Raw genomic sequence first — 11,668 nt, forward strand, 5'->3', positions numbered from 1 at the left:
TGAGCTCAAAGTATAGTTGCTGAATGGCCAGCCAGTCCCAGAAGCAAACTGTGGACTAATGGCCTCCATGTTTTGTTATCAAATAATCTGAAGGGGTAAAGATGAGCATTAGTGATAGATGAAGATGTGCTGTACAACTTCCATAGGATGAGTGCTTGAAGAGGAGAGGAAACGAATTTGCCCTTGAAGAAGGAGCAAGATTGAGGTAGACAACAGGAGGTGGGCATTGCTGGCGGGTGAGTAGAAGCCCTGTATGTGGCTGAACGGCCCCCAGGGAATCTGCTCCATTCAGCAGGCAATAGTAGAGCGGCGATGGTTTCTACCCCAGATGGGGGAATGACATGTAGATGGCGGATATTGTGCAGTGTTCTTCCCAGCTACATTTGGTGCTGTTGTTTGAACTTAGAGTTTGTAGGTATTTAATGAGTTAGGCTGATGGGGTTTAGTAGTTTGTCACCAGCCTTATAAAACATGAAGAGAACTGAGAGTAGGAGAGTGGATCAGCCCAAACGGAGAAGGCGCTGTTTGATGAGGCTTCCATTTCAGCTGCACATGTGCAGTTGTGCAGCGCAGGTGTGCAGTGCAGGTGTGCAGTACAGGTGTGCTGTGGCAGCTGGGGTGTGAATCATGAAGTGGGCTGTATTCAGAAAAGCTCCAGAGTTCCTGAGCCAGACTTCTCCATGGGAGTTCTGATGTTAGTGAGATCTGCCTCCTTGCTCTACGTGATAGAAACACGTATATCCTCAGCAGCTATATTATCTTAATTCTACCCATTTGAGAGGATCCTATATACACTGGAACTAGACTATGTCAAATACAAAGGAAAAAAAGAAAGGAAAACAAATTAAAAAGATATTCATTCTCTGCTAACTATTACCATATGGACAGAGCCTCAAATCCAAGAGCCTCTGCAATAATTTCTCTTTCTCTTTCTCTCTTTCTCCTTCCTTCCTTCCTTCCTTCCTTCCTTCCTTCCTTCCTTCCTTCCTTCCTTCCTTCCTTCCTTCCTTCCTTCCTTCCTTCCTTCCTTCCTTCCTTCCAGTCCTGGGGGCTTGAATTTAAGTCCTGAGTGCTATCCCTTAGCTTTTTCTCTCAAAGCTAACGTTCTACTACTTGAGCCACAGTTGCACTTCCAGCTTTTTGGTGGATAATTGGATTTAACAGTCTCATATGACTTTCCTGCCCAGGGTTGGCTTCCAACAGTGTTCCTCCAATTTCAGCCTCCTGAGTTTCTAGGATTATAGGCAGGAACCTGGGTTTTACTGTAGATTCTATGGAGTGGGGGGAGGGGAGAAGAAGAGGTATAGGTGGGCGGTTGCTTGGCAACCAAGGGTCTTGTCATTCAGCTCACTGTGCAGGGAATGCTTGTTTCCAGCAAGTTTCAGGGAGACAAACAGTTCTCACTAATGTCAGCTAAATCATTTGTGAGACAAGGAGTTGGAAATTCTATGTCTGTCTGTGTCAGCAGCTTTAGACATGAAAGGAAAGGGCTTTCCTTTTATTCCTGTATCAGATAAACAAGGGAGTCTTCTGGTTTTACAGAGGTCATGAGAAAAGCAGCCGAGCCTTATCTACATCATGTCAGGAAATGTAGTTCTTTTTGATGAAGCCATTTCTTGGAACCTGAGAGTGAAAGACTTCAGAAAACGAAGGGCTGAAGCACATAGCTGCTTTTCCTTTTCTCTTCTTTTTTTTTTTAAAGTTATAATTTTATTATCCTTAAGTCGTTGTACAAAGAGGTTTCAATTCAGCTTGTCAGTTTATGAGTACAATGAATCTTTTTTTTTTTTTTTTTTGCTAGTCCTGGAGCTTGAACTCAGGGCCTGAGCAGTGTCTCTGAGCTTCTTTTGCTCAAGGCTAGCACTCTACCACTTGAGCCACAGCACCACTTCTGGCTTTTTCTGGGAATCAAACGCAGGGCTTTATGCATGCTAGGCAAGCCATGTTCCCAGCTCTCTTTTCTTTTCCTTTTCCTTTTTCTTTCCTTTCTTTATTGTACTAGTCCCGGGGCTTGAACTCTGTCTGGGCCCTGTCCCTGAGCTTTGTGCTCAAGGCTAGCGCATGATCACTTTGAGCCACAGGGCCTTTTTTTTTTTTTTTTTTTTTTTGTAAATTGGAGGTAAGTGTCTTGTGAACTTTCTTGCCTGGGCTGGCTTTGAACTGTGGTCCTCAGATCTCAGCTTGCCGAATAGCGAGGATTACAGGTTGTGAGCCATCAGGCCACAGGTGTTCTTTGAAGGGACTCTTGTAGCTTTGTTAGTGACCACCCTGTTGTCCAAATGGACGAGCATCAGCTATAGGAGAAATGGAGACGGAGGAAAAAGAAAACAACCAAAGGAAAACGGAGCATGAAAATGTAAAGGAAAGTTGCATGGCTGGTCCAATCCCTCCCTTCCTCCTGTTGATGGATTAAAGGAGACAGGCAGGGTGGTGAAAGGGATCCACCCGGAACTGTGGAGTTGCGGGCCTCAGGTCTTATTTCTGGATTGTCTCCTAATGTGCGGAGAATCTAAGACATGCAACATGTTTCTGAATCTCTGTTGCTGTATCTGAAATTGTTGGATTCACAGTCACTGAATCCAAGGATTAAAATTTAGAATTATGGAGGGAAGCTTGTTAAAGAGATGCCTAAGTGCTACACACAGAATTGTGTTTCGGCGGGTAGGAATATACAGTGTCTTTTTAGTGTTTGTCTCTGTCAAGAATCAGCAGGCCAGCTGGCCTTTTACTATTTGAATTCTCTCTGACTTAACATCTCATCCCCAATTACCATGGCGTGGTTAGGGGTGTCTAGTTCTGGTAGATATTGCGGCTGTTACTTTTCTTCCTTTAGGAACACAAATTCAAAAATTCGATTGAGGCTATGACCTGCAAAGATAAAAAAAATTACAGTTCTAACTTCCCTTCCTTCCCTAGTCCTGGGGCTTGAACTCAGGGCATGGGCTCTGTCCCTGAGCTTCCTTTGCTCAAGGCTAATGCTCTACTACTTGAGCCACAGCACCACTTCTGGCCTTTTCTGTGTATGTGGTACTGAGAATCGAACCCAGGGCTTTATGCCTGCTAGGCAAGCACTCTACCACTAAGCCACACTCCCAGTCCCCGTTTTGGTTTTATTGGTTCTTTCTACACACTTTGTGGAGTAGAAGGCAGGCTTTATGGGCTGCCGGTGGCCCCAGCCTGTGTCAGCATAAACCGGAAGGTGGCTATGGTCTTTTAGTTATGGGAATGTTGTATGTCTGTAAAATAAGAATAATCCACAGAGAAACTACCTTTTGGTAGCCCAGAGCTGATGGGGAGCAGGTTGGTTAGGAAGCTCTGTCACAATATGTATTTTGGGATTAAAAAAAAATCTTACTCTGTACAAATATGTATAATTTTGGGGATATGTTTTATACATACACAGACAAAAACATAATTTTTTGGTCTCAAAGCTGTGGTATTCCCCCCAGTTATTTTCAATTTTCTGTGAAATTTGGTGTCCTGAAGTTCCACGTGCAACCACTGGAATGATATACTTTTATTATTATTAATAATATTATTATTGGCAATGACCAAGGCATGTGGAATTGGGTTTTAAAAACTACTTCTGTAGAAATATTAAAAGAATATGTCTGGGTTTTTGGATAAGAACTTAAAACATTGGGGCTGGGAAGGTGGCTCAGTGGTAGAGCAGTTGCCTTGCATGCTCGAGGCCCTGAGTTCAATTCCTCAGCACCACATAAGAAAAAAGCTGGAAGTGGCGCTGTGGCTCAAGTGGTAGAGTGCTAGCTTTGAGCTGAAGAGCTGAGGGACAGCGCCCAGGCCCAGAGTTCAGGCCCCACGACCGGACCCAAAAAAAAAAGAACTTAAAACATTCTAGTCTTTTGCCTTTTTTGGTTTAGTGGAATGAACCTCTTCCCCACAGACATACACATACACCTGTGATAACACACACAGACACACACACAGCCACAACACAAATGCACACTTGCAGACGCACTAGAAACGGAACCAAACCACCCATACAGAGATGGCTGTGAAAGGAAAAGCAACAGAATGACAGTCTCTCTGTATCTCCCTCCCTCCCTCCATTCCTCCCTTCTTCTGCCCTTCCCTCCTCTGTTTTTCTCTCTCTCCTTCCCTTCCTCCCTCTCTCTTCCTCTGTCCCTCCCTCTCTCCTTTCCCCTCCTTGCCCCCTTCTTTCCTTCCCCTTTCTTCTCCTTCCCTCCTTCCCCCCCACCTCACCTTCATTCTTCTCGTCAGGGTTAGTATAGATGGAAGCTAGCGTAAATAAGGAAAAAATAACAAAAGCCAGCAAAATGAAGGCAATTTCCAGGTTGGTGAATGGAAGCTCCATGAACTACCAGAAAATTCTTCCCCTATGAGAGAAAGCAAACATTGAGTTGGCACTCTGTAACTCAGGAGCAAATCCATGTTCTATTGTAGCATCAAATGCTTATGAGCTTTGTGAAACCTAGGAAGATACATCTATAGCTAGAATTATGTCTTTGATGATTGACAGAAACGTAGTGTGGCCTCATGATTCGTAACATTTGGCATACTTAAGCTTGTATCTTCTCCATGTAAATTGGAGTAGAATATGGAAGACTGAAAGGCATATCCAATTTTTTGTTAACATTCCTTGTCAATTCTTTTTTAAACACAGAATAAAGACACAGAATATTTCATTTATTGAAGAAGGAAGTCATATAATGTTAACCCTCCATCTGGCCTTGAATATATACAAGTTTAGGCTAAAATCTTGGGTGTGAAATACCTTGACATTCACTAGCCAGGTGGGAAATATAAAAACAAAGCACATTTTACTGTAAAAATCTGACTTTGGAGCCAGGAGCTGGTGGCTCACGCCTGAAATTGTAGCTACTCATGAGGCTGAGATCTGAGGATCATGGTTCAAAGCCATCCTGGGCAGGAAAGTCTGTGAACCTCTTATCTCCAATTAACCACCAGAAAACCAGAAGTGGAGCTGTGGCTTCAAGTGGTAAGAGCTCAGGAACAGTGCCTAGGACCCCCCCCCCAAAAAAAAAAAAAAAAAAAAAACCAATCTGACCTTGGCTCTTACTTTTTTCTCTTCCTTCCTTCCTTCCTTCCTTCCCTCCTTCCTTCCTTCCTTCCTTCCTTCCTTCCTTCCTTCCTTCCTTCCTTCCTTCCTTCCTTCCTTCCTTCCTTCCTTCCTTCCTTCCTTCCTCCCTTCCTCTTTCTCTTTCTTTCTTTCTTTCTTTCTTTCTCTCTCTCTCTCTTTCTTTCTTTCTCTCTCTCTTTCTTTCTTTCTTTCGTTCTTTCATCTTTTGTCAGTCCTGGGGCTTGAACTCAGGGCCTGAGCTATCCCTGAGCTTCTTTTGCTCAATGCTAGCCCTCTACCACTTGAGCCACTACTTCTGGCCTTTTCTGTTTATGTGGCATTGAGGAGTTGAACTCAGGGTTCATGCATACTAGGCAAGCACTCTACCACGAAGCCACCTTCCCAGCCCTTACATTTCTTTTAGCAATCTTTTGGCTGAATCCTCAAATCTAAACCAAATAAAGACAATGTGTTGACAATTCAAGCATGAAGATGTCTACTTTCAGACCTAAAAACGCAAGGCTCACGTACTGACAGAGGCAACAGTAGCTCCTTTGGGGCTTATCTAGTTAGCAGTAACTTCTCCCTATCTTCCAGTGTTTACTAGACAAAGGCCAAATATTTAAATCTCTTCCAACAAAGGAGGGGAATTCTGAAGACCCAGAAAAGAGGTTTCAACCCCCGCCACTATAAATAACTCATCTCAAAGTCTCCATGTGTTATCTTGGTTAAGAAGGTAATTCATTGGACTCTCTCCTAAGGTTTCAGGTTCCTTTAAGTGTGGTTTTCAAATGACTTCACCACATTCTCTAGATGGGATACCAGGCTTGAGATAGCTTAGGTTTGCTTTCTTTCTTGAGTTTTCATTGTGGGGCGGAGGTGGGAGCTCTTCAAACATCAGATGATTTATACAGATTTCTGTGATTTTTGAATTTGTGGCTTTTATTTTTAACATTGGACAATATTTTGGGGGATATTTGCTCAGAGAGTTTCGGCTTTTATAGTTTCTATAGAACTGAATTTTGGACATGCCATGTATATGGCATAAGATGCACATTTTAAAATGGAAAAATGTAAAACAGAAACCCCACAGAGTGGGTAAGGGTTTTGTCTTGGAACTGTTTGCTATTAGTGTCTGCTGGCCCAGCTTTCTGGTTAGTGATGGCTGGCATTATAGTGTGTGTCTCTGCTACAGTGTGAGTGGATACACATTTGTGTTCTATCTCATTCCCCATCATTTGCAATAAAGCAGAAACGTTTTTTGTTTTTTGTTTTTGTTTTTGTTGGTCATGGGGCTTGAACTCTGGGCTTGGGCACTGTCCCTGAACTCTTCAGCTCAAGGCAAGCACTCTATCACTTGAATCACAGCACCACTTCCAGTTTTCTGATGGTTAATTGGAGCTAAGAGTCTTATGGACTTTCTTGCCCAGGCTGGCTTTGAAGCATGATCCTCAGATCTCAGCCTCCTAAATAGTTAGGATTATAGGTGTGAGCCACTGGCTCCTGGCTCAAGAAAATAATTTTTTTTGAACAGTTCAGGGATTTAAACTTAGGGCCTTTTACTTGCTAGACAAGTGCTCTACCACTTGAAATTTATTCCCAGCCCTCAGAAGAATTTTTTTTTTTTTGGTGGTACTAGGATTTGAATTCAGAGTCTTGAGCTTGCTTGGCTTGCTTACTCAGGTGGAGCTCTACTTCTGACTCAGTCTTCCACTCTAGCTTTTTCCTGATTCTTATGGAGATGGAGCTTAGTGGACTGTTTGCCAAGAGTTGGCTTTTGGCCTCAAACGTGGGATTTCAGCTTCCCCCGTAGCTAGAATTGTGGATGTTATGGATGTGAGCCATGGATATTTGGCATCAACTTTTCTTTCTTTCTTTCCTTCTTTCTTTCTTTCTTCCCTTTCTCTCTCTTTCTTTCTTTCTTTCTTTCTTTCTTTCTTTCTTTCTTTCTTTCTTTCTTTCTTTCTTTCTTTCTTTCTTTCTTTCTTTCTTTCTTTCTTTCTTTCTTTCCCTCCCTCCCTCCCTCCCTCCCTCCCTCCCTCCTCCTCCTCCTTTCTTCTTTCTGCCAGTCCTGGGGCTTGGGCTTCGGTGTTCTCCCTGACCTTCTTTTGCTAAAGGCTAGTTCTCTACCCCTTGAACTACAGCTCCATTTCCAGCTTTTTCTGTGATTAATTGGAGATAAGAGTTCTGAACTTTTAGCCCTGACTGGTTTAGAACTGTGATCCTCAGATCTCAGTCTCCTGAGTAGCTAGGATTATGGGTGTGAACCTTTAGCACATTGTTTTTGTTGGTCATGGGGCTTGAACTCTGGGCCTGGGTGTTGTACCTCAGCTCTTCAGCTCAAGGCTAGCACTCTACCACTTGAGTCTCAGTGTAACTTCTGGTTTCCTGGTGGTTTATTGGAGCTAAGCGTTTCCACGGACTTTTCTTGACTGGCTGGTTTTGAACTGTGATCCTCAGATCTCAGCCTCCTGAGTAACTAGGATTATAGGCGTGAGCCACCAACACCCGGCTTTCAGCACATTTTTATAAGTATAACTTTACAGACAGTTATAGATATTTCTAAAGTAGGTTGCCAGATCTCTAAAATTTCAAAATATGAGTCTTTGAGAAAACATTCCTGGGAATTGCCTCTGCACAGTGAGTGCTGGTGAAGCTCTCTCCTCCATTGTCTCCATAACATTCCTTTTGCCGTTGCTGTACCACTGTACCCTGTCATTGTGTTCACCCATAGCTGGGATCATAGGCAAGTGCTACCACACTCAGCCACTGACTGAGGTAAAATCTTTGAACTTTTTTTTTTGCCCAGGATGGCCTTGAACTTCCATCCCCTGGTCTTTGCTTTCCAGGTAGCTGGGATTATAAGCTTGAGCCAGCTCCAAGAGAATCCTCATTTTTTGGGGGGGAGGGACGGGAGGGGGGGAGGGGAGTCAGTTGTGGGGCCTGAACTCTTGGCCTGGGCGCTGTCCCTCAGCTTCTCAGCTCATGGCTAGCGCTCTAACACTTGAGCCACAGTGCCACTTCCAGCTTTTCTGCTTATGTGGTGCTGAAGAATCGAACCCAGGGCCTCATGCATGTGAGGCAAGTAGTCTACCACTGAGCCACCTTCCCAGACAGAATCCTCACTTTTAACCAGAACGTTTTCCTGGCACTCAACCAGCCAACCAACCAACCCACAATATAACCCTAATAGCATCATGTTTTACAAACTATTATGTGCATGAATTGGAGGGAGATTTTTATGGTAGGTGATAAGAAGGGTAGGTTTGGTTGCATGAGAAAAGAAGGATCTAATTACAATGTGAGAACTTGGTTTTGAGTTATAGTATGAGGAAAAATAAAATGACAGAGGAGTTAGATTTGTAGCTCTCTTCTGTGATTTTAGGAACACGGACAGAGAAGAAAGAATGAAGCTAGGACTGCTTTGAGGGAGGATTTTGGAAGCTTTTTGCTATGTGAAATGCAGATGTTACCCCCACACTCATTAAAATGAAGTACAACGAAAAAGACTAGAGGAGTATCACCAGAGCACAAGATCCAGTCATATTGAGTCGAGTGGAGAGAAAATTAATCTTCCCAAACTTCCTGGGGCACTGGACATACAGATGCCCTTTGAATACATTCTGCTGTCCATCACGGTTTGAAACGACTTTAAAAGATTGTTACTGACAATGTTCTGTGAGGTGGGGGGGCGAGGGAGAGGAGAGGCAGTAAAACGGAATAGAAAGAGTGCCACCTAGTGGTGGATCTGAGTGTTATTCATAGGAGGAAGTTAAAAGTTCACTCCTGAGTCTTCAGGTACCAGGGTCAAGCAAAATGGTCTGCAAGCCCTCCTCATCTGTCCCACTGGTGTTCATTTAGTGGTTTCAGCAAGGAGACAGATCATACACAACGAGTTACTTCTTGTTCATTGTCCCCCATGCTTTCATTGTGGTAAACAGAAGTACATATCAAAGTCCGTAATGACCTTTGGACTTTTTGTAGAAATTGATAGCTGTGTGAAAAGCTATAGTGAAATAACATATATTATTGTCCAGGACACATGGCTACTGAATGGCAGAAAGCTCAGCAGTAGAGAGCGGGCTTAGCATGTGAGTCCCTGGGTTACACACACACACACACACACAGAGTGCAAAGATGATGCTTTTTGTATATTTCTTGCATTCCCCCCCCCCCCCCCAGGTTGTATACTTGTAGTTTGTTTTCGGACATTTATGTAAAACTGTTTGATACATAAATGCATTTGATCTGTGTATCTTCTCAAGGGGTTAGCATTATCTGTCATTCTGTCATCATTATTTTTTTCTTTCTTTATGGTTCTGGGGTCAATCCCAGAACCCTGGGTCAAGCCCAGGGTTAATATGTACCATATGAGCTGACCCACACCCCTAGCTCTGCAGTTATTATTTAGTAGCAAAGTGGAGATAACCCATGACCATTTTGCATGATAAAAATTCTTTCCTCGTTTATTTATTTGTTCATCTATTTATGCAAGTCTTGGGCTTGAACTAGGGTTCTGAGCACTGTCGCTGAGCTTTTCTTACTCAAGGCTAACATTCTACTACTTGAACCACAACTTCACTTATGGCTTTTTTGGTAGTTAATTGGAGATAAGAGTCTCATGGACTTTCTGGACCCGTCTGGCTTTGAACTGAGATCCTCAGATCACAGCCTCCTGAGTAGGTAGGATTACAGGCATGAGCCACTGGTGTTCACTAATTACCACTCTTATTATATAGATTACATTTAAGCTTATCAAAGCTTATTCATGTCATTGTGACTAAAATATGGCTACCTTGAGCTGTCTTTTTGTTAGAAAATTCCAGGGAATCAGTAAATTTCAGATACTATCTCTGGATAGTGGACTAGTCTTTAGAGCCAACTTTTCCTTCCTTCCTTCCTTCTTTCCTTCCTATCTCCCTCCCTCTATATATTTTTTTCTTTTTTGTCGGTCATGGGGCTTGAATTCTGGGCCTGGGTGCTGTCCCTTAGCAATCCAGCTCAAGGCTAGCACCTGAGCCACAGCACCACTTCCCTCCCGCCCTCCCTCCCTCCCGCAGTGCCACTTCTGGCTTTTTCTGCATATGTGATGCTGAAGAATAGAACCCAGGGCCTTATGCATGCAAGGCAAGCACTCTACCACTCAAAGCGGTAGAGCATTAGCCTTGAACAAAAGAGCTCAGGTACAGTGCCCAGGTCTTGAGTGAAAAAGAATCCAAGTTTTACATAATCAACTAAATATTAGAATAGACACCCAGAAAAGAAGAGATACAGTTTTTACAAAATCGATATGCAATTTTTCAAAATTGACTATATATTGGAATAGACAGACAGAAAAGAAGATATGCAAGAAGATCTGTCACCAGACAAATGAAAATAAAACCACAGTGAGCTACAGGAGTATTACCAGCCACCAGAATGACTAAAGTTAAACTGAAATCCCCTGAGTCAGGGAATGGAAATTCTCACAGGAAGTGACTTCAGCATAGCGATGATGCTGTCGCCCAGGGAAAAGCTCTGCCACTGTCTTCCAGAAGGAAAACTACAACTCCATTTGGACCCCGTCATTCCACTCCTAGATATTTACACAAGAGCCTGAAAACATATCCGGAGAAAGGCTTGTACATATTTCTAACAGGCTTATTTGTAATAGCCCAAATTGGACAAAACTCCAGTGTTCATCCACAAGAGAGCGTCTAAAGAATCTGTCACATGCTCACATGATGAACTACAATCCTATAATAAAAAGAATGTCTCCAAACTGAAAATCTAGAAAAAAAAATTGGCCACAGATTCTGATGATCAAATACTTGTTATCTAAAGGAAAGAGAAATATTCAGGAGGAAATGTTAATCATTGTTCTGCGTTTAATCCTAAACCGAAAACAGGGAAATCATTATTTCACTGTGCCCCTCAGAAATGTTTTTCTTGAAAAATGACTTTCCACGTTCACTACAACATGGTGTCGTATTTTCAACAGTAAGAAAAAGTATGAGAACCAGGTGAGGTCTTATGATTTAATCAGAGTTGCTTAATTCTCTCTCTAATCAAATGAAAATATCTATCTTCTAACTTGAGAAAGGGCGGTAGACTGGAACAAAGCAGCTATACATAGCTAAGGGGAGAAAAATATGGTCTGAGGAGGATTTTTCCTCTCCTCACCTTTTCTGTCTTTCTGTATCTTTCTTTCTTCTACTGTAAAAAAAAAAAATAGGTCCAAGAAAGAACAGTAAGTAGAATTTACACTTGGATCCACACAATAGTATATTATTAGTTAATTGGAACTCATAGGAGAGTTTCATTTGAAGGCACAGAAAGTTGAGAAGTTTTATACAGACTTACCAGAGCATTTCTGTCCCCAAGAACAGCCAGAAGGAAGGAATTCGAAAGCCTGAGTCAAACAGAGTCATCTGTGTGTGAGGTTGGGAGCGGACAATCTGCTTCTGTTAATAAACATTTTCGTCTGCTCTCTAGCCGGCCCTGAGCAAGTAAGCACTTCCTTTTGTCAATTCGTTCACCTCCACCCCTCACCACCGAGCTGGAGTTTTCTTCAGGATTTGTCCAAGGGGAATCTGTACTCTTAAGGAAAAAAAAAATCAGTCCCTT

The 11,668-nt window shown here is 42.7% G+C and overlaps 1 protein-coding gene across 1 annotated transcript; it reads right to left on the reverse strand.

The window, feature by feature from the left end:
- Positions 1 to 462: 462 nt before the first annotated feature.
- Smim31 (small integral membrane protein 31) lies at positions 463 to 11,462 on the reverse strand. The gene is made up of 4 exons (XM_042700774.1): positions 11,405 to 11,462; positions 4,220 to 4,358; positions 878 to 975; positions 463 to 481 (listed from the first exon to the last, which is right to left on the reverse strand). The coding sequence occupies exons 2-4, from the start codon at positions 4,334 to 4,336 to the stop codon at positions 463 to 465; spliced, it is 234 nt and encodes a 77-aa protein (XP_042556708.1). The 5' UTR covers positions 4,337 to 4,358; positions 11,405 to 11,462.
- Between the last annotated feature and the right edge of the window lie 206 nt (positions 11,463 to 11,668).

The sequence above is a fragment of the Dipodomys spectabilis genome, unplaced genomic scaffold (genome assembly GCF_019054845.1).
Source record: "Dipodomys spectabilis isolate Male_0828 unplaced genomic scaffold, ASM1905484v1 ptg000009l, whole genome shotgun sequence".
NCBI classification, from domain to species: domain Eukaryota; kingdom Metazoa; phylum Chordata; class Mammalia; order Rodentia; family Heteromyidae; genus Dipodomys; species Dipodomys spectabilis.